At 47.9% G+C, this 25,192-nt stretch overlaps 1 protein-coding gene and 1 pseudogene across 2 annotated transcripts in view; one reads left to right on the top strand and one right to left on the bottom strand.

Moving 5' to 3' along the window:
• Positions 1-5,669: 5,669 nt before the first annotated feature.
• On the top strand, positions 5,670-5,782 carry LOC135277066 (U6 spliceosomal RNA; annotated as a pseudogene).
• Positions 5,783-12,188: 6,406 nt separating this feature from the next.
• The window catches only part of GYPC (glycophorin C (Gerbich blood group)), a 33,375-nt gene continuing 20,371 nt past the window's right edge, over positions 12,189-25,192 (bottom strand). For both annotated transcript variants that reach the window (XM_012462338.3, XM_012462337.2), the window contains 2 exons: positions 14,907-14,963; positions 12,189-12,910 (listed from right to left, as the gene is read on the bottom strand). In XM_012462338.3, coding sequence (XP_012317761.1) covers positions 12,714-12,910; positions 14,907-14,963 — 254 coding nt within the window. In that variant the 3' untranslated portion in view covers positions 12,189-12,713. The remainder of the gene's footprint in view (positions 12,911-14,906; positions 14,964-25,192) is intronic.

The following is a 25,192-nucleotide window of genomic DNA, read 5'->3' as shown; positions in this document are numbered from 1 at the left end:
GTTTACTTGTGCTAACTTGACGGAAAACATTACTTTTAAAAGTATATACAAAGTGATAATAATGATATTAAACATAAATTAAATGAGCTTTCCTTTGCTGCATGTTTTGCTTTGTCATGTAATCTGATAAAGGAGTGTGGGTTCATGTGCTGAAGTGTTTACATGTTTGTGGGCCTTAATGTCTTAGTCGGTGAATGTTAAGGAATTGTGAGGTGAGATACCCAGGGAACGAATTTGCATACTCTTCACCTCTTTTCTAGAGATAATGGGTTCTTCTGAATTAGGGACTTTGAAAAATGGCAGGAATTTCCATCATTCTGGCCTGTGGTGAAGGCAGATTCCATCTAGTCCATCTCATGACACGAAAAGCTTCTGAATTCCAAGTCTGATGATGCCACTCCCTGCAGAGAATCCTCCTGGGGATCCTACTGATTACAGAGGAAAGTAGAAACTTCATAGCTGGACCTGCAAGGCTGTCAGTGAGCATCTTCCTGTTTCCTTCCCTAGCCTTGCCTCCTGCCGCCTTCCCAGCTCCACCTATACGCTCCAGCTACTCATAGCACTTTGGACATGTCCCGGCCATTTCTACCTAATCATTTACCTCTTCCTGAAATCCCCCATTCGCTAGCTCAGATAACTGATAACTCTGATAACTCAATCATGCCTCCTTACCCATTCGGTACTAACAGAGTTCTTCCTCTGGGAAGGTTTTCTTGGTCAACTCCTTGCTCTCCATCCTGCCATTTTCCAGGTCATGCATTGAAGCATCCTGCAGTTTTCTCTCTCCTTGTAGTTAGCAAGTTTTACTGCCATTTGGGGGTTACTTTCTCTTATTGCTGCTGCCTCTGGGAACTCCCTGAGGACAGGTATTGTTCGCTATAGACCTAGTGTATACACAAGACCAGGCACATAGGAGGTCCTGCATGCATGCTTGGTGACTTGGAATGAAGGTGTGTTCTCCACTTCCGTGTATGGGTGGTGCTGTGCTGGCTCAGGGCTCTGCACGTCCTGGTCTGCCTTGGCTTCCCACTCAACTCCAGGGCAGCACCATCCCCTGGGGCTTTCCTCTGTCCTGAGAATTGTCGGTACTCAGATAAGACATTTCTAGAAGGATGTACCATTACCCCCTCAATTACCCCATCCCAGGTAGACATCTCTGGTAAAGCAGAGAAATCCCAAAGGAACAGCTACCTTGTGGGGTATCTCTGAGAACACGTTTGTCCTGCTCCTGAGGGTTTGCTTGAGAAAGCACCTACTTCAGTGGGAATAGATGCCAGCTCTGCAAATGGGGATGCTGGTTTGGTATCCCCACTCACCTCGAGCCAAGCAGCAGGGTGTCTGGGCCCTCTTAGGGCAGTTCTCCTGCAGGTCCCTTGGTTTAACAAACCCCACATTCCCAGGTCTCAGTGTGGATCTCCCATCTCAGAGCTAGCATTTTCTAATACATTGTGTAGTTATTATGTGTACTGGCTGAAGCCTGGGTTCAGCTCTCGGCTTTGACACTTTATGCTATGCAACCTGGAGGAGCTTTCTAAAATTTCTTTTCTCTATTTCCTCATCTGTAAAATGGGAAGAAAATAATAACATGACCTCAAAGGATTGTTGTGAGCATTAAATGAATCAACAGATTATACCTCATACATAGTAAATGCTTAGAACACTTAGAAATGTTAGTCAGAGCTCATGTCCAATGCACTGTGTAGCCTCAGACAAGCCCTTGCCCCGTCTCTTAGCTGGGCTACGTAACCTCTTCTGAGCCTTCTAGCAGCTGAGGGCCCTGGTTCTCTTCCATTTCACCAGTCAGTTCACCCTGGTTGGCTCCCAAACACCCATGGCCTGTTAGCAGCGAAGCTGGGCACAGGTCTGGAATCCCTCTCTGAAGGAAGGGCCTTGATGTAGTTCGGGTGATAATCACGATGATTCACTTTCTCTCTTTTGGTTCTGAAGACCACCCCCTTGGGGGTGGGCTGGAAAATACTGTGAAATTTACGAAAGTACCAGTTCTTGGTGAGGCTTGTCTAATATTTTAAATTCTTTTTATTGTATATTTTTGATAGGGGATGTGGAAAAGTGCTTGATAGGAGGAAGGGATCCAGAAACAATGGCCCAAAAAGACACTCATCAAGGTGTCTGATCCTGGAAGGCAGAGAAGAGGCGCAGCCTGAAGCTCCCTCCTGTCTCGGCCTCTGAAGTGCGTAGGATCTTGAAAAACTTCCTTGATTTTTTTAAATTTTTTTTTTTAAAGACGGGGTTTCACCATGTTGGTCAGGCTGGTCTTGAACTCCCAACCTCAGGTGATCCACCCGCCTTTGCCTCCAAAGTGCTTGGATTACAGGCGTGAGCCACCACATCTGGCCAACTTCCTTGATTTTGATGGAAACTTCTTTTAATGGTCTTAGCACCCTGAGTAATTACCCTTAATATGCAGGCAAACTTTTCCAATCTTTTCTGTGCCTTTGTAGCATGCTTGAGTTTATATTGGGTATATTGTGTATTTTAATGTTTTTCACTTAACATTATATCACAAGCATTTTCTCAACTTATTAAAAATTCTTTGTAATACCGTTTTCTTGCTATAGAATATTTAATTGCAAGTCTGCATCATAATTCTCTTAACATTCCCCTAATGATGCAAATTTAATACTTCTGTATTTTATCTATGGCAAATAGAGCTATTATAAGCCTTTTTCAAACGGAAATTTTGGCCTATATTTTAGGATTTTATTTTCAGGATAGACTTTTGGAGGTAGAAGTTTTGAATCAAAGAATATGAACATTTATAAGATTCTTGGCACACTGCCAAATGTACTGTCAAAGGAGTCATGCCCATGTTTATATTCACCAGCCAGTGCGAGCCTAGTGACCTTGGGTAAGATTCTTCTAAATGAACTCTGCCCTAATTAATATGCTAAAATGCAATGCACACATGTACACCCATATTTACTACATATATGTATGCACATACATGTATATGTATGAACATATACATAAGCATATACCTATCTATATCTAAATCAAATCTATCTGTATCTATAACTGTAAAGCTGACCCTTGAACAATGTGACCCTCATCTGCACACAGTCGGAAATACATGAATAAGTCTTTTGACTTCCCCAAAACTTAACCACTAATAGACTACTGTCGAGTGGAAGCCTTACCCATAACCTTAATCAATTGTTATGTGTATTCTATAGTGTATTCTCGTAATGAAGTAAGCTAGAGAAAAGAAAACATTCCTAAGAAAATTGAAAGGACCGCGTGAGGTGGCTTGGGCTTGTAATCCCAGCTACTTGGGAGGCTGAGGTAGGAGGGTTGCTTGCGCCCAGGAGTCCAAAGCTGCAGTGAGCTATGATTTTACTACTGCCCTCCAGCCTGGGCAACAGAAAGAGACTGTGGCTTAACAACATCATAAAGAAAATCATAAGGAAGAGAAAATATATTCGATATATTTATTATTCATCAAGCGGAAGTGGATCATCGGGAAGATCTTCACCTTCATGTTGAGCAGGCTGAGGAGGAGAAGGGGTTGGTCTTGCTGTCTCAGGGGTAGCAGAGGTGGAAGAAAATCTACATACGAGTGAACCTGTGCAGTTCAAGTCCGTGCTGTTCAAGGATCAGTGGTGTGTATGTATACATATATATATTTGTATTTTTTGATTAGTAATGCAGCTGCACATTTTTTTTTTCCTGCTGGAATCATTTTACAATGATTCAATCATTTTTTCAATGGCAGGTGATTAATAGTGGGTGGAATAAACAACTTGCAGAACTTCCTTCTACGTCCCTGGCGGGTAGCTGCAGTTAGCTGCCAAGAATTCCAGTTCAGCTTTGCTGTTTAAAATCTCCAGCCTTGTTTTAAAAATCAAACATGTCTATGAGGGAAAATCTCTCTCCATATAAACAAACAAAACATATCATTCTTATAGTACCTTTCAACAGGGTATTGATAAAAATGAAAAATACTCATGGTAAAGAGCTTTCTTTACTTTTAGGCACCTTTGCATCTTACTGCATTGGCCAATTCTAAGTTTAATGAAGAAGAGGGGAACAAGGTTTATCACCCATTTTTTTTTTTGAGACGGAGTCTTGCTATGTCACCCAGGCTGGAGTGCAGTGGCTCAATCTCAAGTCACTGCAACCTTCACCTCCCTAGTTCAAGCAATTCTTTTGCCTCAGCCTCCTGAGTAGCTGGGATTACAGGAACGTGCCACCACACCCATCTAATTTTTGTATTTTTAGTAGAGACGGAGTTTCGCTATGTTGGCCAGGCTAGCCTCCAACTCCTGACCTCAAGTGATCTGCCCGCCTCGGCCTCCCAAAGTGGTGCTGGGATTACAAGTGTGAGCCACCATGCCCAGCCTATCATCCCTTTTTTACTAATGAGGAAAAAAGCTCCAAGAGGAGAGCCACCTGACTCTGCTCCATGTCCTCTCCCAGGAGCCTCCTTGTCTTATTCACCTAGTGAATATCAACTGCAAAACACCAACGGATTCAATCATCACACCCACATGTGGGGGTCCAGTAATTGCACAGTACTCAGTGTTGAATGAATGCCTAGTATTGCTCAGGTTTCAAGTACTGTGCAAACACCCAGTATTGATCAGATGCTAGTATTGCACAACCATACCCAGTATTACACAGGTACGTATTGCCCAGGCGCAAATACTGTTTGATGCTAATGTCGTACAGCTGTCCAGTATTGCATGGGTGCCCGTAGTACTGCTCAGGTGCCCAGTGTTACAAGATGCCTAGCATTGAACGGTACTGCATAGGGGCCAGTATTGCACAGATATTCTGTGTGGCACAGGTGTTGATATTGCTCAGATGCTAGTGGTACACAGCTGTTCAGTACTGCTTAGATGCTAGTACTGTACCAGCACCAGTTTGCCCAGGTGGCTGGTATTCCACCGCTAGCCAGCATTGCACAGGTGCCCAGTACAGAACAGATGCTAGCATTGCACAGGTATCCGGTACTTACAACATATGTGGAGCCTACTCCCTCTGGCATCTCCATGACCTCATTTCTTAGGAAAGTGAGAAAGTGGGAGACAAGTCCCATACTGGATTTTGTAACCTTGTCTGAAACACTTCCGGGTATTTTGCCTGACTTCAAGCACAGCCCATTTTTCTGTCTCGTGTTCTCACATGGGTGCAGGATGGCATTCTGACCTGAGAAGGGTGTCAGAGCTGAGCCTGGGAAGAATGGTCATCTATGTTTTCTTCCCTCCCGTGTCCATCCCACCACACACTGCACACACATGCCTCGGCACCGTTTCTGCTCTCTTATCTCCAGATGAAGAGGGAAGGTGGTGGGCCTCCTCACTATTCTCCCTGCTTCCTCCCTGCCTGGAGGGATGTACCTGGCAGAGAGCTTTCTAATACTCATCCCAAAGAAGAAAACTTGAAGGGCAGCATTTCCATTTTCTCTCTGGGATCCTAGTTAGGTATCTTTTGTTGCAGAGGAGCTGCAGATGTGTCTATGTGATACTTAAAAACTTGGTTTCTTCCACAGAGATTTTAGTTAGAAAGGCAGATGAACGGTTTTCATCCACAGACTAAACAGGTCTAGTTTGATCTTTCGCTCCAGGGGCTGTGTGTTCTGTACATGTGGTGCTTCATAACCAATTCAGGGTCATATTGATTCTCAATCGTGTTAAAAGAAGATTTTGGTGCTCACTTCGGCAGCACATATACTAAAATTGAAATGATACAGAGAAGATTAGCATGGCCCCTGTGCACAGATGACATGCACATGCACATTCATAAAGCATTCCATATTTTTATTAAAAAAAAAGAGGATTTTGCCTCCATCCTGAGACATCTCTCATAAGGTGCTTTTCCCTATTCAGGTCTCATTCATTTCTAGGCTGTCTTCCACTCCACAGTATTGGATGCAAAGTGATTTGTGAATCTGATCATATCTATACTCACTTTCCTCCTGTAAAGCGCTCTTACCATCTTCAAAGCAACATCAGTCCCCACAGCCTAGTGGCCAGCCCCCTCCTTACCTGGTTCTTTGCAGTCTCTGGGTCTGGAATCATCCTCGATTACTTCCATCCATGCCTCAAGCTCAGGAAGAACTGCACACTCGCAGGTTCCAATATCACCTCAATTTCTCTGCATTTGTCATCCCTTCACCTAGAGAGCTCCTTAAAAACCCACCTCAGAATTCTCCCTCCAACAGTCCTTCCCTGACCTCCCCTCAGACCATTTGGTCCTCCATGATGGACTCTTCGCACCTTGAGCTATTTTAACACATCTCTTATTGCAGCCAGTGTCCTCCAGGGCACCGGCAAGGCCTTGCTCAGCTCCAGGTCTCTGACATTGCACCTCCTGTAGTGTAAATGCAGAGAACATTTGCGTCCTGAATGAAGGAACCAATGGTGTTATCTCTGCCTGGGAACTGAGGTCTGGATGCCTACCATCCTTTTACCCTAACACCTCCATTTGTCACCTTAGGAAGACAATGCCCATGCACTGAAGCTATGAGCAAAATGGTCCTTCCTGGGCCAGGTGCAGTGGCTCATGCCTGTAATCTTAGCAATTTGCGAGGCCAAGGCAGTGGATCACCTGAGGTCAGGAGTTCAAGACCAGCCTGACCAACATGGTGAAACCACATCTCTACTAAAAATACAAAAAATTAGCTGGGTGTGGTGGCGAGCGCCTGTAATCCCAGCTACTTGGGAGGCTGAGGCAGAAGAATCGCTTGAACCTGGGAGGCAGAGGTTGCAGTGAGCTGAGTTCATGCCATTGCACTCCAGCCTGGGCAACAGAATGAGACTCCATCTCAAAAAAAAAAAAAAAAAAAGAAATCACCATGACGTGTGTATACCTATGTAACAAACCCATATGTTCTGCACATGTACCCCAGAACTTAAAGTATAATAATAAAAAAGAAAAAAAGAAAAAAAATGATCCTTCCCTGGAGAAAGGAGTGGCCTGACCCTGGGCATCTCAGTAAGCCCAGAGATGCTTTATCTTGAGAGAGCTGAATATAGAACTTGTTCCTAAGTACTTTTTGAGAGAGAAAAATGATAATAATTTTAGCTACTTGAAAAACAAAAGGCGGCTAATGTATTTGGTTCTAAGAAGACTAGGAGATTTGCATATCTTAAGCATCAGCTTTGGAGCTCTATAATGTTGGCAAGAGACCTCTTGATCACAGGATGATCTTAAAATAGAGGCTGGTGAACTCCACCCAACCTCATTGCCAGGCCTCTGGATTTATGGATCCATCCAAGAACCAAGACATTCTCACAGCTCTATGCCTCTATGTGTTCCTGTCATAGCAAACCAATGAAAACGACCAAGCCTGCATTGAGGTCTTTCATATACTGGCCAGAGGATGGAGAAAAATTTTCTTCTTTCAACTCTTGCATGCGGTTTAAGAAACAGAAGATGTTTTTGATTTTCTGGAGAGAAAGCTGGGATACTTTAAAGACCTATGGGCCCTGTTATTTAGTTCATTGCATTGTTCATTCAGCAACTATCTATTGAGTGCTCACGGGTACCAGGCACGATGTTAGACAGTGCTTCCTTGTTGGGAGACAGTTCCCCATGGGTCTGTTGCATTTTTCACATCTGTTGAGTGAGGCAGGAACTGCACTGTGTTCTTGACTACCTTTTCCAAGATGTTTGTGTATTAAACAGTCTTGGAAGACCAAGCAGTAGCTCCCTCTAGAGCAAAAGGCAGGCATTTTACTGCCCATTATGAGATTCTGATTTTCTTGGTTCAAAATTTCTCTTCTGGAACTCAACCCACCATATGGATAAACATTCTGTGAGATCACCCACATCACCCACGTGGAACTTGGTGATGCGGAGATCTCATTCAAATACACTGATGTCATGCTGCTTGCTGGGCTGTAAGTAATAAAGCCTTTGTCTCTGACCCAGGAATCTCATGTCTTCTGTCAGCATGTATGAAACTGGTATAGGCTGAGTTGCTCACTTAAAAGCCAGGCAAAACCTCAGACCCTTCACAATTCTTGGCAAGCTTATATCCTCGTTTAGATTAATACTCAAAACATTAAAATGCAAATATTTCGGTTATCATATTACTGATAAGAACCTTTGAGCACGAGAAGTTAAGTAACTCTTCCCAGGTCCAGAGCGAGTTAGTGCCTGAGGTGAGATTTTTGTCCAAGTCTGTCCAATTCCAGAGCCATTCTCTTTTCCTAACATCATGCTGACATGCTAAATTGCAAGCATTAAAATGCCTGTACTTCTACTTGTGGCACTGGGCCAGTTAAAATCCTGTTGGCTCCTAAATCGTTCCCGTTGCTATGATGATAAAAATATTTAGGTAAGGAATGAAAAACAATTGAGCAGCCTCTCTCCAGGGAGGATAAAAAGATAAAATCACGAAGGGGAGTTCCTTCCATTAAAAAAAGAAGGGAAAATTCTCTCTAATATTTACATAACAGTTGGCTCAAAGCCTTGACCTCCTGCTGCTGCTTCTGGTGAATGGATGAGATCCATCTCTCTCCAGGCAGGATGGGCCGAGTCATGTGAACTTCAGACTAAACAATAGGGCAGCTGGAGGAGCAGGCGAGCCCCAGGGTGGGGAGGCCTCCAGCTCCACGGCCAGGGTCTAAGCCTTGCTAGGCCTTTTGAAGCCCTTTTGTGAATTTCCATGTTGCATTTTCATCTTTTGTCTTGTTTAATTTGATCATTGTCTTATCCATATGATAGCGACTGACCTGTTCCTTCAGGAGCTCTTTATTACCTATGCAACAAAGTCCAAATTTCTTAGCTTGGAGTAGAAGCCACTCTATGGTGAAGCCCTTAGAAACTGTGCAACTGACACCCAAGCCTCCCTTCCTCTTTAAAGCCTTTCCTAAGTCCATCTCACTCCCAAGATAGAACTGATCCTGCCGGGTGCGGTGGCTCACACCTGTAATCCCAGCACTTTGGGAGGCCAAGGCAGGTGGATCACGAGGTCAAGAGATCAAGACCATCCTGGTCAACATGATGAAACCCCGTCTCTACTAAAAATACAAAAAATTAGCTGGGCATGGTGGCGCGTGCCTGTAATCCCAGCTACTCGGGAGGCTGAGGCAGGAGAATTGCCTGAACCCAGGAGGCGGAGGTTGCGGTGAGCCGAGATCGCACCATTGCACTCCAGCCTGGATAAGAAGAGCGATACTCTGTCTCAAAAAAAAAAGAACTGATCCTGCTATCCTTAGTGTTTTAAATTGATTTGTATCACTACTCTCTCAGCATCCATATACTTTAGGGCTGGTATATATTTACATGTCTATCTTCTCCACTGAGCCATGGACCCCTGAAAGCAGAGGCTGCTTTATTTAGCTATGTAATTCCAACACTTACATGGTACCTAATAAAAATTTGTGGATTACAGCTATATACTCAGACATATACATATATATATTATCTATCTGTCTCTGGATCTGAAATTTCATCACTAAACACTCTTAGTTTGGGAATGAGCACTTTTAAGAAGCACAAATCATCTAAGAAGGGTTGGTAGGGATGCTTTGGCATGATGTAATCTAGATGATTGCTTTCCTTTTCATAAGAGTGGCCTAGGTGCAAGTGTCCTGGGTGCTGGAAGTGTGGACCAGGTGTGTCGGGCTGGCAGTACTTGCTATCTCTACAAGCTAATCGTCCCACCAAGGGCAGGTAGGCTCCACTGCATCATCCCTTCCCACCAGGAGGAGCGACCTCTCATCCCAGGGCAGCTCTGACTGGGGATGGGGATGCTGGTAGAGGTGCCTGGGCCATCATTGTCCAGGATCACTGGGTGGCAGAGACCTGGCTTGGGATTCTTTGGTCCCAGCACTGATGAATCATGCTAATATCCATGAGTCTTGATGTAACCTGCTCTGCTCTCTGTGGGGCTCCTGCTGACTCATCTCAACCTGCTGAAGGGAGGCGAGAAGGGCCTGAGTTAAATGGTTCCTCTGCCATTAGAAGCCGTGAGACCTCCAGCAAAGCTCATTGACCTTTCTGAGCCTTAATTTTCTACAGATGATCTAAAGGGAGAATAAGGAAATCCACTTGCCAGGATTATTTTGAGGATTAAAGGAGGCTTATGTGCAAAGAAGCTGGGATTTTCTACAGACAGAGCTCTGCCCCTTTCCTTCTTCTTCCAGCCCTTCTCTGGCCCATCCCTTCTCTTCCTTTCCTCTCCTTTTTCTTCCTTCTTAACAGTTTTTTTGACTCTGGTATGTGCAAATTTGTGCATTATTTACCCCAACTAACACTGGTTGCAGGCATGCTGCGGAATGACTTAGTGCATTGCTGGAGAGAAGATCAAAGATTTAAAAACCTGGTCCCTAGTCTAAGAGAGCATTACTAATTGCTTGCCAGTGTGCACTCTTGTGTGTGTGTGTGTGCACGTGTGCACGCGCGTGCGCATGTGCACATGGGCATCATCTCTAGGTTGCCCTGCTCTCTGATGTGGCTTTCTGGCCTCTGCAGTTAGCCTGTGACAGCTCCCTTCTCCTGGCGTCTGAGCTAGGCCACCTGGGACAACCCTGCTCTGCAGCTTCCATGTCATCACCACTGCTGCTGAGCCTGATTCTGGCTTGTTCTGGGGACCCAGTGGGCTGGGAGCAAACTGTGTTTCAATAGTTTTCCAGGACACTGGGCAGGCAGAAGAGAGAGGATGAAGGGAGGTGAGGAAGGGGAGGTGAGTGGCCAAGGAGCCAGGCTTAGTATAGACAACTCCTGGGCCCAATGAGGGAGAAAGGGGTGAGTTACCGTCATCCTTCCTCCACACAGGCACCTGCACTCTAGGGGCTCTGGAGAGCTCTGGGCTTATCATCTTCCTCGAGCCTTTTCATCCCAACGCATGTCTACGTGTGGGTTCTGGTGCCTCTTCTGTGCCCAATGGACAGTGATCTGTGCTCCTAAACCTGGAAGATATGGTGCTCAAAAACCTGAAATGGCATTGCCACAGGAAGGGATATTAGAAGCCATTTAACTGAGTGTTTCCAAATTGTGCTTCGAGGACCACTTGGTCCACGAGTTCTTAGCAGGTACCTGTGAATAAATGGGGTCTCTGGCTCAACACGCTTGGGAAAGGCTGTGTGCACTGCTCCCCTCCCACCAGCGTCAGTGTCCACACTGGGCCAGTGAAGATGCTGAGGAGTCCGCACGGCTGTCACTTTGCATGATACATCATTTTCTAAACTGCCTTGTACATATTTATAGATGAAGTCCTGAGAGCTTGGGTTACCAGGGAAAGGTCTCGCTTTTGGACCAGGCTTCTTTCATCACTGCTTCTGTGAGCTCCCGACTCATCCTCTCCACCATGGCCCCAGGACTGCCAGCTCTTCTGGCTGGTGGACATCCCACTGAGCTCGCATGCCCATAATCCTCCCAGGGAGATCTATGGGACTTTCTGCCAACTCCCAGGTGGAGATGGTGCAGCCTTGAGAAGGTTGGGCTGCAGGAAGTACCTAGGTGATCCCAGCACCTGGTGTGCCATCTTTAACCTCACAGCTCCTGGTCCCTGGAGTGACAGCTAAGCTGTTGGGAATCTTGGAAAAACTGGCCTGGAAAGGGATGGTTAACCAGTTCATCTTCTCTTACTGCTGCGCACAGTTGATGACCCTGGAAGATAGGGAGCTCTGAGCACTTGACCCTCAACGCTGGGAGTCAGGCACCACACAGGTACCATTATCAGCATCATTTCCATGTGAGGGAGGAGAACACCGAAGCCAGAAGGGTCGAACGAGTTGTTCAAGGTCCTGGGACCTGGAAAGGGGAGCCGGGACCCAAAATCAGGCAGTGGAGCTCTGCAGTCTCTGCTCCGACCACGGGTTGCCATGGTCACTGTTATTGGAAGGATGGGATTCACTCATAGTTTTGGATCCGGTCCATTTGTTCTAATACTGCACCTTGGAAAATCAGTGCTTCAGCCAGTGCCCTGGCCAGTGGGACAGGCTATTTCTAGAGGGACATTTCACCCTTCCTTTTGTTTCATGCAGCTGATGCCTCTGCAGGAAAAGGAAAGCTGATCACTCATCCTCCCTCCCTTGGCAGGCTTGAGAGCTGCCTGTACTGGCTGTGTTCTCTGAGAACTGGCCCTCGCAGGAGCCAGAAATGAACTGTCCTGGCCCCGTCAGAGAACATAATATCGGACAGGTGAAAAGCAAGCCCTGGGTGGCGTTTATCTTTCCCCAGACAACTACAGTAATACTGTTGGACTCTGAATGCTCGGTTACATTTCAAATTTATTTCCAATCGTTCTGAGCTGGATCAATGGGAGACAAAGGTACCTTTTAGCTCTGGCACCTGCTGTTCCCCCCAAATGTCAAGGGCTGACATTTGATGCCGTTATCCCCAGTCAGCATACAGATGACTTATTTTCTTGCTTCCCCAGCCCCTGGGTACCCCAGCACCCCTTCACCCTCAACAAGGACTTTCCTGCCAGTGACATGATGTTGTCCTGCACTGCCCAGGGGCCCTGTGTGCCCAGATTTTCTCCCACCTCGGTGGAGCAAAGGGTGGCCTCTGAGGTGGCCACTGCCTCCCTGGGTCGCTGGGCGAGGCCTGATGAAGCCCGAGTCCTCCTCCGTTCCTTCCTGGGCAGGCACCTAGCGTTCCCAGGTGCGTATCTCGGGAAGGAGCAAGTGCTCTCCCCGGCTGCCTGGTGGTATCAGTAGGGGTGTTGGACAGTGGGGTACATTTTTCCTGATGGAGCTGGAGAAGGCATTTGGGGAAGTGAAGTTTGTTGCCCCTCAAATAAAGTACTCCTTTCTGCTGCTGTCACCAGCATCTTGGAGGGCAGGGTCCCCCTGCAGGGCCGCGTCCGCACTCTCAGCAAACTCCGTGCCCTTGGCCTCATTGGTGTGGTACGTGCCCTTGTGCCGGCACATGTAGTGCAGCATGACGATGAGGAGGCAGATGAGGACGATGGCCACAGCGGCAATCACACCTGCAGGTGGGAAGACGTGCAACGGTCAGCCTGAGGCAGGGGCCCTGGGACCTGGGATGGGGGTCAGGACCCACAGGGGTTGTGTGAGGACAGATACGCTGCCACAACCAAAACAGATGCTCCTTGATTTATGATGGGAACCAGGTTCCTGTAAACCCATAATAAGTCAAAACTATTGTAAGTGAAAAATGCATTTAGTACACCAAACCTACTGAGTGGCAAAGCCTGGCCTAGCTTAAGGTAGCTTAAGCAGGCTCAGAACACTTACAGTAACCTGAAGTTGTGCAAAATCATCTGACCCAGAGACTATTTTATAGTAAAGTGTATCATACTATGTATTGCCAGCCTGGGAAAGGATCAAAATTCAAAATTCGAAGTACGGTTTCTACTGAATATGTTTGCATTCATGCTATTGCAAACTCAAAAACTCCTAAGTTGAACCACTGTACGTCGGAGACATCTATACCAACCCCAGACAGGCTGGTTCATTCCTTTGCCATGCTTCATCAGCCTGTTGTGGGCTTGCCCTGGATCTCTGCCTTTCTAAAATGATCCTCCTCTCTCCTTCTCTCCTCTCCCTCCTTCCCTCCCTTCTCTTTTTCTTCCCCACAGTTGTGCTGCTAAGCACTCTGCAGACAGCCTAGGATCCTACCCCAGGACTGAAACGTTTTTGGAGGTTTTCCATTCTAAAACCAGGGAAGTCCCAGAAAACAGGGCAGAGCTCCTTGCTCTACGTACAGTATATGGGCGAGGCGGGGGGGGGGGGGGTGGCGGGGGAAATGAGGCTATTCACTGTGCTTGGGGCAGGTTGTACAGTTTGTGTTTCAAAGGCTTGATGGTCCCTCCTCACCCTACCCTGCTCCCATTCCTTCCTGGGGAGTGAGGACTGTGGCGAATCTGCAGGCGGAGCAGGACTTGGCCACAGAAAGGACCAAAGTGGGAGAGGGCCATGAGAGGATGCCAAGGTGGTGCGTGTTGGGGGCAGTCATCCTTCACTTCTGCTGGGACTCCAGAGGGGTGGGGAAGGACAGTGTGAGGCTGCTCAGGAGGGATCAGATCGCTCAGGGCCTGGAGAGTGAGGGGGCAGCAGTCTCATGGGGTGGGGTGTTTGAGTTTGGGCATTTACTCTGAAACTGAAGAACAAGCCTCTGTCTTTTCTTAGAATGAAGGTTTATCTGGAGGCCTTGGGGAGGGACTGCTGGAGAATATGGAAAGGCTAAAACTGCTCCCAAGTCCCACCGTTATGGAACGATTTCCTAAACTTCTTACTGCCTTCAGGGGAACAATTGTGTCTGCATAATGTTAATAATACCATCTAAGAAGAAAAAGAGCTCAGCGGTGCAATGAGTTGGAGAATGCCAGGTTATGCAGAGTCCAACAGGTGTCTGATTGCTTGCTGCTGCTGCCTTTCCTTTCTTTTTAAATTGTAGATGTTTCCTGGGTTATTAATAAGCTGCTGAGAAGTGTGGATCTCAAAGAAGGACACAGGGCACACAGCACCTCCCAAACTTGGTTGTTCCTGAAACACAGTTCGCAGTCACAGCCATGACCCATGGGGAGCCACGTGCCCAGGGTTCAAAGCAAGGCAAAGGTAGGCTCATGTTGCCTTCAGGAGAGAGGGTTGGGGGTGCATGGACCCAGGGCAGAAAATAATGTGAGATGAGGGAGATGGCAGAGAAGTCCAAGAAGCCTGGTCTGTCCACCCCCATCCCACCTCCACCCTCAACCTCCCTCACCAAAGCTGCTGTCTCTCTAGCCCTTGAGTTCCTGTGAATCAACAGCCCTGAGAGGGGCCGATAAATATATATACACACGTACATACATACATATTTACCGAGGGCTAGACTACTTCATTCCACATTCAAAACCACTGCTGAAGGAGAGAGAAAAATGGCCACAGCCGCCCCTGCCCAAGTCCTTAGGCCAGTTGTCCCTGGATGTTTTCATCAAGGCCCCTCACCCTGGCTGCTTGAAGGGCTCTGCAGTGACAGCTCACCTGCAATGATGGCAATGTCCGTTGTGGTGGAGGCGGAGGCCATCCCTGGATCAGGCTCTGTGAACAGAGGACAAAAGTCTGAGGTCAGAAAGACTCTCCATGCCTAGAAGCACTGTGGCCCAAGCTGGATCCTTTGCTCAGGTGTGAGCAGCTCTGTGAATGGGCCCTGGTGGACAGGGGTGGTGTGGTGCAGCCACTGACTCCTGGCAGGGGTGCACAGACCTGGAACCAGGTTCTGCTTGGTCACTGATGGGCTGGAGGGAACTGTATGAACCTGAAGCACCAGGTCACTCCAGGCCCATTGAGTTCTCTGCTGTATGCCTGCACTGAGGGTGGTGCCTGCACTGAGGGTGGTGCCTGCACCTGGTGGGTGCCCAACAGATATCCGTGGTGTGTATGAAGGCAGAGACTCTTGTTGTGTTTAAGACAGACCATTTGTGGAGTACCTGATGCTCACACCAGGTGTCTCAGTCCATTTTGTGTTGCTGTAACTGAATACTTGGGTCATTTATAAGGAAGAGAGGTTTATTTGGCTCTCAGTTCTAGTGGCTGGGAAATCCAAATTGGGCAGCTGCATCTGGTGAGGGCCTCATACTGCTCCCAAGCATGGCAAAAGTCAGAAGAGGAGCAGACATTTGCAAAAAGACCACAGGTGATAGAGAAAGTCAGAGAGAGTTTAGAAAGCTGAGCGTTCTTTTATAACACACTGCTCTCCAGTAACTAATCCAGTCCCATGACATAACGAACTCCCTTCCTCCCTCAAGGGGATATTAATCTATGCATGAAGGATCTGCCCCTATGACTCAAATGTCTCCCACTGGATCCCACCTCCCATCATTGACACATTGGGAATCAAATTCCAACATTAGTTTTTGCAGGATCAAACTGCATCCAAACCATAGCAGCAGGTGTTACTTTAGTTCCCTTCTATCTACTATATCATGCAGTCTTCACAGCAATCCTATGAGGTGCCTGGTGTTATTGGCCCATCTCACAGGAAGAACACCAAGACTCAGAGATGTGATGTGCCCATGATCACACTGCTCATCCAATGTCAGGTCAGGACTTAGCCAGTGCTCTTGCCTCTGGAGAGCACTTCCTTTCTTTCTCTCTTGGAGAAGCCCTTCCCAGGTCTTTATATTGACTCTCCTGTGGGAAAGACCACTTTATGGCACTATCCAAGTTACTGAGTGTGTTTTTTCACATGTAGGAAACATGCAGCTCCCCGATGTCTTAGACATCCTAGCCAGCCTCCAACGGAGACCTGCATGTTTCCTAGAGCTACCACAGAGAATGCCTTCTCTCTTCTGGGAGGTGACTGTGAAGAAGGATTTATTGGACCATAGAAATATCAGTGTTAACGTGAGAAATCCCATGTTCGCATTACAATGGCTCTGCATAATTAGACAGAGAAGGATGCTTCATAATAGTCATTTCCACTCAGATAATCACTTTAATTATAGTGCTATGAGGTCGTTCTCTCCAATGCAGCAGCCAGATGCCTCTTTCTTATAAGAAACTGGCTGCTGGTGTCAGGAGTCATAGTGCGTGAGGGGAAAACAGACTCCAGACCAGAGGTCCACAGCAGGAAGCAGGTAGACCAAGCTAGAGGGGTCTGGAATCAGTAAGGAGCTTGGAAGTGGGGAAGAACATAATGTAAGGGATCGAGTCAGCAAAGGGACCCAGTGAACACACCAGGAGTCAGGGCCTGGGGAGCCAGGGACCTGGCAGAGTGGAGGGTCCAGCATTCACGGTGCTTCTTTAGTAGCAAGATCTGAAGCAGGAGCCATAGAATGTTCAAGTGGGTGCTAGACTTTGTCACACAGAGTGAACAAGTGCAGCCTCCAATTTGGTATCTAGCAAATAGTAACTAGTCAATAAATATCCACTGAATGCATGAGTAAATGCATGCATATGTAAATGAATAGATTTACTGGTGGGGTTCTAGACTTTTCCAATCACTAAGCACCTCAAAGTTCAGAAAACAAGAATAACACCTTGCTTAAGTCAGCATGGATGATTACAGAAGCTCAAATACCCAGAACTGCCCTTAGAAATTTTCCAGATGAAGACCAGTATTTCTTATGACACTTTGTCCAACACAATCAGGGTTAGAAGAGACTGTTATTTCCTCTTCCTTTAAAACAACTAATAATTGCTTACTAGCTGCCAGGTGCTGCTTTGAACATTTAATGCATTTTAACTCAGTCCTTGCAACAATTCCATTCCATAGGAGTTACTATTAGCCCCATTTTACAGGTTTGGCAGCTGATCCCAGAAACGTGTTATTTCCCCCAGCTTGTAGAGCTACCAGGAGAGTCAGAAGTCAATCATTTGAAGCCCAGGCAGCTTTGAGTCAGTGTATTTAACCCTGCAGGGCACTGCCAAGTGGAGAACCTTGGTAAGCTGGTTTCCAGATGAGGTATTTGGCTTGAACAACTTCGGGGGCATTTCTTGGCTTGTGGTTAGGGACCTTGTATCCAAATCTGTATACTGGGAGACTACACACGCTTCCAGCAGGCCAGCCAGGCTAGGAGGGCAGGTGGGACCTGAGACTTCCAAAGCATTGCCAGCTGTGCCTCCCAGTGTGGGCTCCCTCCAAGCTCATGCCCACTGAGGAGCATGGTGGGCAGGAAAGGTCCCTCAGCTGGAACTGCTCTCTCCATGCCCCATCTCCTCCAAGTGTGTGGACTGAATTCACACGTTTCACAACGTGATGGACTCCAGGGAGGTGACGTTTCAGCCCATCCAGAGCTGCCATATATTAATAGATCAGAATTAGCATAGAGAGGAGGCTCGGGCTTGTCTGGGAAGGTGCAGATGCTCTGAGACAGCGGTTCTCAAAGCGTGGTCTCTGGATACGCAGCATCCTCTGGGAGCCTGTTAGAAATAGAAATTCTCAGGCCCCAGCCCAGACCTACTGGTGAGAAACACTAGGACTGGGACCCAGTAATTACTGTAGTAGATTCTGAGGCATGCTCTAGGCTGTGAAGCGCTGGTGCAAACAGGGCTTCCGGAAGTGGTGACATCAGGATTGGACATTTAAGGACAAATAGGAGTTTGCTGCACAAAGCATATAAGCATTCCAGGCAGACAGCTCAGCATCCAAGGCACTTCTCCCCACTTCAGTGTCCTCAGGAAAGGCTTCCTGGAAGAGGTGGTCCCAAGTCTGTCCTTCTGAGATGGTGGGTGGGCAGTGCCCGTGTGGTAGTGGGCATGGTGATAGGAGAGATTCATGAAGGAAAGGCCGTGTTGATAGTGTGGTCAGTAAGCTTCTGGGTTGGGTAGACATCCTCCCTTGATGACTGGTCAGTATGTGTCAGAGCTTGGGCTCCGGGGACCTGCTGGATGTATGCTATGAGGGCTTCAATCTGCCCACACTCTTGGGTGTGGCCACCCTTCCCATCTGTGCAGAAAGCATGTGTACATTCATCTGGTCTTTCAGATGGAATACACAGGTGAGGTTGATGTGAACTCGACCAGCCTATTCAGAACCTGTCTAAAAATCTCAAGGTTAAAATGATTGCCCTGAAGGTCCTTATGGGTGACCTTACAAACAGTGCCCCCCGGTCCCCAGTCCCCAGGACTGCCAAGGTGCTGTGCAATGTGGCTGCACTGCTTTGACACTCTATAAGACGATCAGCAACGCTTTTCTCCTCCTAACCCTTATCCGGTCTAATCTGCTGCCATGGTATCAAAATACCACATGGATGGCTATTATTATTTATTATTATTATTTTTCACACCAACAAAGAGTGCTTCATTTGGTAAAAACATGAGTGTAAGCAGGGCAGGATGGGCAGGGCAGAAGGGTACAGTATTGGAGGTGGGAGTGGGGGGTCTACACAGCTGGGACCTTTGGAGGTGTGGATGTCCTATCAGGACAGAGAAGGTCCAAAGTTCTGGAGGAGGATAGTCCTTTGTTAACAGAAGACTTGCTTTCCCAGGGGTGAAGAGAGGGGTTCCAGAGGCCTGAGTAGGATGGAGGGGTGGCTGTCCTGGCAAGTCTAGGGAGGCCCAGCTCCCAGCAGCAGCAGGAACTCTTGAGGACTGTCTGTCTTGTCCCAAGACTGCATAGCAAGCAGCCTCCACATTAGTTCCACAGCTATTTTGTGGAACTAACAGCTATTATTTTGTGGATTGGAACCTTGCAGGCTGCACTACACCATCTGCATGGAAGTGTGGAGGCCTCCAAGGGTGGGTGGGGAGGAGAGGTGGCCTCTGCCCTGGAGAAGACAGTCATTCCCACGTCGGTAAATTGGGATGAAGCAGAGGCTCAACACTTAGAAGGCAGAGTCAGGAAACGGCATCTCTTTCTTATGTACATCTTGGAGTCTTGCTGGAGAATGTTTCATACCTAGTCATTTGCTTTTGGGATGTGCTCCCTGGAAAGAACGCGACGCTGCCGTGACTTAGACTTGAAGTGTCTGGTTCCAGGGTTTTCTCTGTGTGGATTTCCCTGTTATTCCCCCTGAGCCTTTAAAAAAAAATTTTAAACAGAACCCTAACACCATAACCAATTTGCCTCAGTTGAGCTACAACATCTCAGTAAGAGGAAAGAGTGTTTTTTCTCCGTTGTGGGGCGAGAATATGAAAAAGTGAAACCATTGTCTCCTAAGTGCAGGATGCTGACAATAGCAGAAATCAGCAAGGAGCCTGAAGGGGAAAAATCTGGGGATAAAAGGCTGGGTGAACAAGGTGACATTGCCCTTGTCAACCACTAGGGAGAGGACCTTGTCAGCTGTCAATGGTGAGGCATTTATGGTTCATCAGGGAAGCAATAAATGTCCCAGGCTGGAGTGCAATGGCGCCATCTCGGCTCACTGCACCCTCCGCCCCCCACACCCCTTTCCGGGTTCAGGTGATTTTCCCTGCCTCAGCCTCCCGAGTAGCTGGGATTACAGGTGCCTGCCACTGCTAAGTTTTGTGTTTTTAGTAGAGATGGGTTTTTGCCATGTTGGCCAGGCTGGTCTCAAACTCCTGACTTCACATGATCCGCCTGCCTCGGCCTCCCAAAATGCTAGGATTACAGGCGTGAGCTATCTTGCCCGGTGGCAAATATCCTTCTTTACTCATGGCATAGAGTGGAAAGCAGGATCACGATTCCCCTGGCCTGTCCCCCAGCAGACACACCCTGCCAGAGGATTTCTAGGGAAATCAAATTTGAAAGAGGCAGGAAGAGTGGGTGGTTCTTGAGTCTGGGAAGCTCCCGGGGCTTGGTCAGCATCTGGCTGCTGGAGATGGGTGGGGACTGGAGGGCTGTCTGGGGTCAACAGGCAACTGAAGAAGCTCAGGCTTAAGGCAATGCCCAGACCACTGGAAGGAACCTAGTCAATGTGTTCTTCCTGGAAGCAGAGAAGCTGCCCTGAACAGTTGGCATGTCTTCAGCACAGCAGCAGGGAAGCCCCCACCATGGAACCTCTGACCTGCTGCTGCATCTTCATCATGCTGAGGGATCTTCACAGCAGAAGGAGAACAGAGTCCTTAAGGTGGAACTGAAGCTGGGGGAGAAGCAGGAGATGCCACCTGAGCATGAGTCAGCATCCAGGCTTGTGAGAGCCCCACCCCGAGGGAGATGGGGACCGGGCACAGTGGAGGACTCTGAGAATCTATTCCTTCTGCCTGTCCCCTGCCTGCCCCCACAGTGCTGGGTTTGAGGATTCAGGGTCCCTGTGCCAGGTTCTGGTCCATGCACACGCCCTTCTGCTCCATAGCTCCCGAGACTGGAAGTCACGCTCGTCTGTTGCCAACAAGAGCCTCTCTTCTCTTGCATTTTCAGATGATGCTGTGCTAAAAAGCTCTTATTTTTTCCTGCATGGCCTGGTCTTTACATTTCCCAGCCCGTCTCTCATGGCTTCCCTCTGCCTTAGGAGTTGTTGAAGGAGTTCCCTGCTTCCTGTCTTCCATTGTCCATCCGGTCCAGCAAAGAAGGAAGAATTCAGGCACAGACTGAGGGCTTGAGGGAGGGGAGTTGAGAGTGAGGATGGCTTCAGCAACACTTACGGAAGTGTTCCCAGCTGAGCCACCACCAGACCACTGCTGATCGATTTAAAGATAGCTGAGCTCCAATGAGGTGAGCCACTACCAGACCACTGCTGATCGATTTAAAGATAGCTGAGCTCCAATGAGGTGAGCCACCACCAGACCACTGCTGATTGATTTAAGGATGGCTGAGCTCCAATGAGGTAGCAGGGAAATGCTTCTCTAAAAATAGGTGTTTGGCGCACCAAAATGGCAAAGGAAATGGCTGTGTGCAGAGGAGCCAGGAGGGCCTGGGTATCCCAGTCAGCGTCTGCTTGACTTGCCAGCTCCGAGCTCCACCAGAGGTGGCTGGAGCGCAGAACACCCTGGACACCCGAACTTCCAGGCCCAGCTCCATCCTGACACCTCCCTGAGGAGAGTGAAGGTGCGCAGGAAGCACATGGTGTTCCCGGGGTCACCCATCTGCCGGGCTCAGGGCCAGGCATCTGGCCGTCCTGCTGTGATGTCAGCACACTTGCCAGGCATGGCCGGGACAGGCGTGGACACTTGGGGACACTCATGGGGTGGGGACACTCATGGCCAGACCATTCTAAGGAATGCTACGTCGCTTTTCTTTTTCTTCTTTTTCCAATATAGAGTTTTTGCTCTGTTGCCCAGGCTGGAGTGCAATGGCGCCATTTCAGCTCATTGCAAATGTCGGTTTCTTCACATGTAAAACCCGGTGGCATGACTGTGTAGCCTCGTTGTAAGCTAGTTTGTGGTACACAATGCCTGACATAAGTCAGGCTATTTGAATATTAATTATTCACATGGTCAATTATGTCAAAGTGTGATTCCTAGAAACAAGTACCTTCAATGCTCTGGTACACTATTGGGCATGTGTATCACCCTCAGAATCTAGCAATCCACTTCTAGTAATTGATCCTAGAGAAATAATCTGGAACAGGAACAAAAGTCCATGCTCAGGAAGTGGATTGCAATGCAGTCTAAAGTGAAAATATTAAAGAAAGGAAACAGTCTAATGTTCCATATGCGAGCATTGGTTATTAAATTATGATACGCCCCTATGACCTAGTATTACGCAATTAGGGAAGGGGTGCATGTGAACTTAGCAACAGGAGGAAATGTTTAGGGTATGATGTTAACTGGTATTTCTCTAAATAAAAATGATGAGAAATATTCCACCAAGTCTTAAGACAAAGGAATGAAAGGAAATACACTTAAAATGTTAAGTGCCAGCTTTTAAGTAGTGGACGGGTTATGAGTGGTTTTGTTTTCCTCTAACATATGGCTGTTTGTATTTTCCAAGTCATCTACAAAAACCGTGTGTTACTTTTACAGTGAAGAAATGGGGATGAATCTTCAGAACTGGCTATTGTCTTGAAGAGTCTTCAAAGTCTCCGACTAGAAGGTCTGTGAAGGTCCTTTCCTGCTGCCCTGACCTGTCTGCCTTGCTCCAGGTTCCCACTGGCCACCTGCAGCCGCTTGGCGGTGTCTCCTGTGGGCTGGTGTCAGGCTGTTGTTGGATAGCGGGACCCTGGCCACCCTCTCTGAATGGCCCTTTCAGTGTCGTGCTCACACATCCTTTGCCTAATCTGGTCAGCAGATGCTCCAAGTAGCCATTTTCATTTCCAAGAAAGATATGCATGTTGTGGAAAAGAGACAGTGCGTTCAGTGACCATAGCTCCTGTCACCCTTTCCCTGGGCTGCGATTGCAGATTGAGAAATTTGGGCTGTGGCTTCAGTCCATGCTTCACCTCCAGTCCCTTGCTTCTGCAGGTGGAAATGAGGGGAAGTTCTGACCTCTCAGGGAGCAGGTCAGAGGCTGGGCATTTGGAATCACACAGCCGCTGGTCAGAGGCTTTCCTTCTAGAGCTCCCTGAGTTTGTTACTGGTGTGCTACTCAGCTGTCCTCTCCGGGGTCCCCAGTGTGAATAGTTTCCTGAGACGCTGGAAATGTTCCTCTCGCTTCCTAGGCTCATTGAGAGTCCCCTGCCAGGATTTTCTGAAGGGAAGCTCCAAGCTGTCCCTTGGATTTTGGCCTGACGGAGGGAAACCCTACACTGAAGTGTGCAGACTCAGTTTCTCCTCTTGGCCTCATCTTTCTCCATCTCCTCCTTTGACAATCCCTGTGGCCATCTTCAACCTCTTCATCTTTATCCGCATTGGTGTCTTCCTTTTCCGAGACATAATGAATCTTGCTTTTATCAACTATTTGGCTTCACGGTTTTGTTTCCATATTTATGAAGAAATATGAGGTTTGGCTCCTGGATGTAATGAGCACTCTGGATCCCCCACTGGAGCTGTGGATGTACAGTGAGTGATTGAGACCGTGGACTGGGCACCTGAGCTGCATGAGGCGGAAGTGAGGAAGCACCTTAAAGACGTACGAATCGTTGTCAGCTAGCTGACTGCACAAAAGCAGGCCACAGGTTGCATTTAGCCCACGGGGTTAACGTTTTTGTAGTTTGCTGTACAACCTGTTCATATCACCATTAAGATGCTTTCTCTGTCTCTGTGCTCAGTTTTGAGCTCCTAGAAGACACTGACTGTGTTTTTTTTGCTCTAGCATCTGAATGAATGAGTGATGTGCATAACATATCCTCTGACACGTCCCGGCTGATCCTTCTCTCATTGTTATTTTTTTTTCTACACACCTGCCTCTCCGATGCCGGATAAATAACCTCCCTAAGATTCTCTAAGTCGCTCAACAGTCACTCCACAGATGTATACTATGCTTCCAATGACATTAATGGCTGTCATTTATTAAGTTCCTGGTGTGCAGCAGACCTTTGCAGAGTTCTGGCGACACAGAGGTGAAGCTGGCATCCTCTGTGTGTGAGACTGTGTGGGTCCCTGTGTGCTCACACATGTGATCTGGGTTCAGACCGGTTGGCCCCTGTGCAACCTGGAGTCACATTCGGGTGCCCTTTGAGGTCCCTGCTCCCCAGACAGATGCTGCGTGCTAATCTTTACCACTTCTCTGGAGGACTTAATTCACTTAAAAAATCATATAACTGCATTTTCAGCATAATTAGGTACTTAATGACATGACTAAATGTCCTCGATCGGGCTACATGTGTAAATAATGATGATTTAGTTAGGCATGCTTTGTTATTGGGTTTCCAGAAGGCTCATCAGTTGGCGAGCAGGATGTGGGAAGTGTTTACCTGCTTCCTCCACCTGGTTTGACAGGCAGGAGCGGCAGAGCCCATGTAGGGAGTGGGCAGGACCGCAGGGGCAGCTGGAGGCAGGAGGACATTTTGCTGCCTGGAACCTCAGTCCGAACATTCAGGAGGGGTTGCAAGGAGGGGGCTTGTGTCTGCCTCCCAAGGCAGATGGCCACGCCTCCCCAGGAGATATGCTGAGGGAGGGGAGGCCAAAGTGGCCCAGAGACCACAGGACCCACAGTTTACGGCACAAACAGCGGAGATGCAGTGGTGAAGGATGCTGAAAGGAAGGAAAGGTGCAGGAGCAGGACGCAGGGGCCACTTCTCATTCCCTACAAGGCTTCTCCTCCTCCCCAGCCAGGGAGGGCTCCACGAGAATGCAAGGCTTCAGGAAAGGCCACTGCCTTCTCTCTGCTCAGGCCAGCCAGAGGCACACGGGCTCTGTGGGATGGGAAGGGAGCCTGCAGCAGAGGGTGGTGACCAGGCTCACAGGAGAGGATGCCTGTGAAGGCTGGGGGGAGTGTACACACTGTGCATGTTAGCCATTGCTGTAGGTGATGCCCTGATTTTTCTTTTATGTCAGACTCATGTTTGAAAGCTTGCTAGGAAAGACAGGGGGTATTTTCATCTGAATATTGGGCAGGTACTTTTGGGGTAGTGAAAAAGACAAATGCACACCAACAAATGGCTCCTTCCAAAATGCATCCTAAACGTGCTTTAAGGGGGCATCCTGATAGGTGGCATAGGGAGCATGGGTTTTGGTGCTAGAGAGATTTGGCAATAAGTCCTGGGGCCTGTGTCCCCACTCAACGCACCCCTCCTGGATCCTTCATTAGTCCCTAGCGAAGGATTATGGCAGGCAACACACACACAGCACTGAGTGTGGCTCCCTGGGGCATTGCCCTGCACATGGTACCTATTCTTATTGTCCTCATATATTTAAGGATGATCACACACCCACACACATACTCACATACACACATAGTCACATACACACAGACTCACACACACACTCACACTCATACACACTCAAATACGGTCTCTCACACTCACATTCACACTTATATACACACTCTCTTACTCTCTCACACACTCTTGCACTTACACAAACTCACACTAACACAAACTCACACA

Source organism: Aotus nancymaae, unplaced genomic scaffold (genome assembly GCF_030222135.1).
Source record: "Aotus nancymaae isolate 86718 unplaced genomic scaffold, 86718_ANA_hifiasm-v0.15.2.pri h1tg000029l, whole genome shotgun sequence".
Classification (NCBI taxonomy): Eukaryota; Metazoa; Chordata; class Mammalia; order Primates; family Aotidae; genus Aotus; species Aotus nancymaae.
The sequence above is the reverse complement of the archived record's forward strand: the minus strand, read 5'-3'. Positions and strand labels throughout refer to the sequence as shown.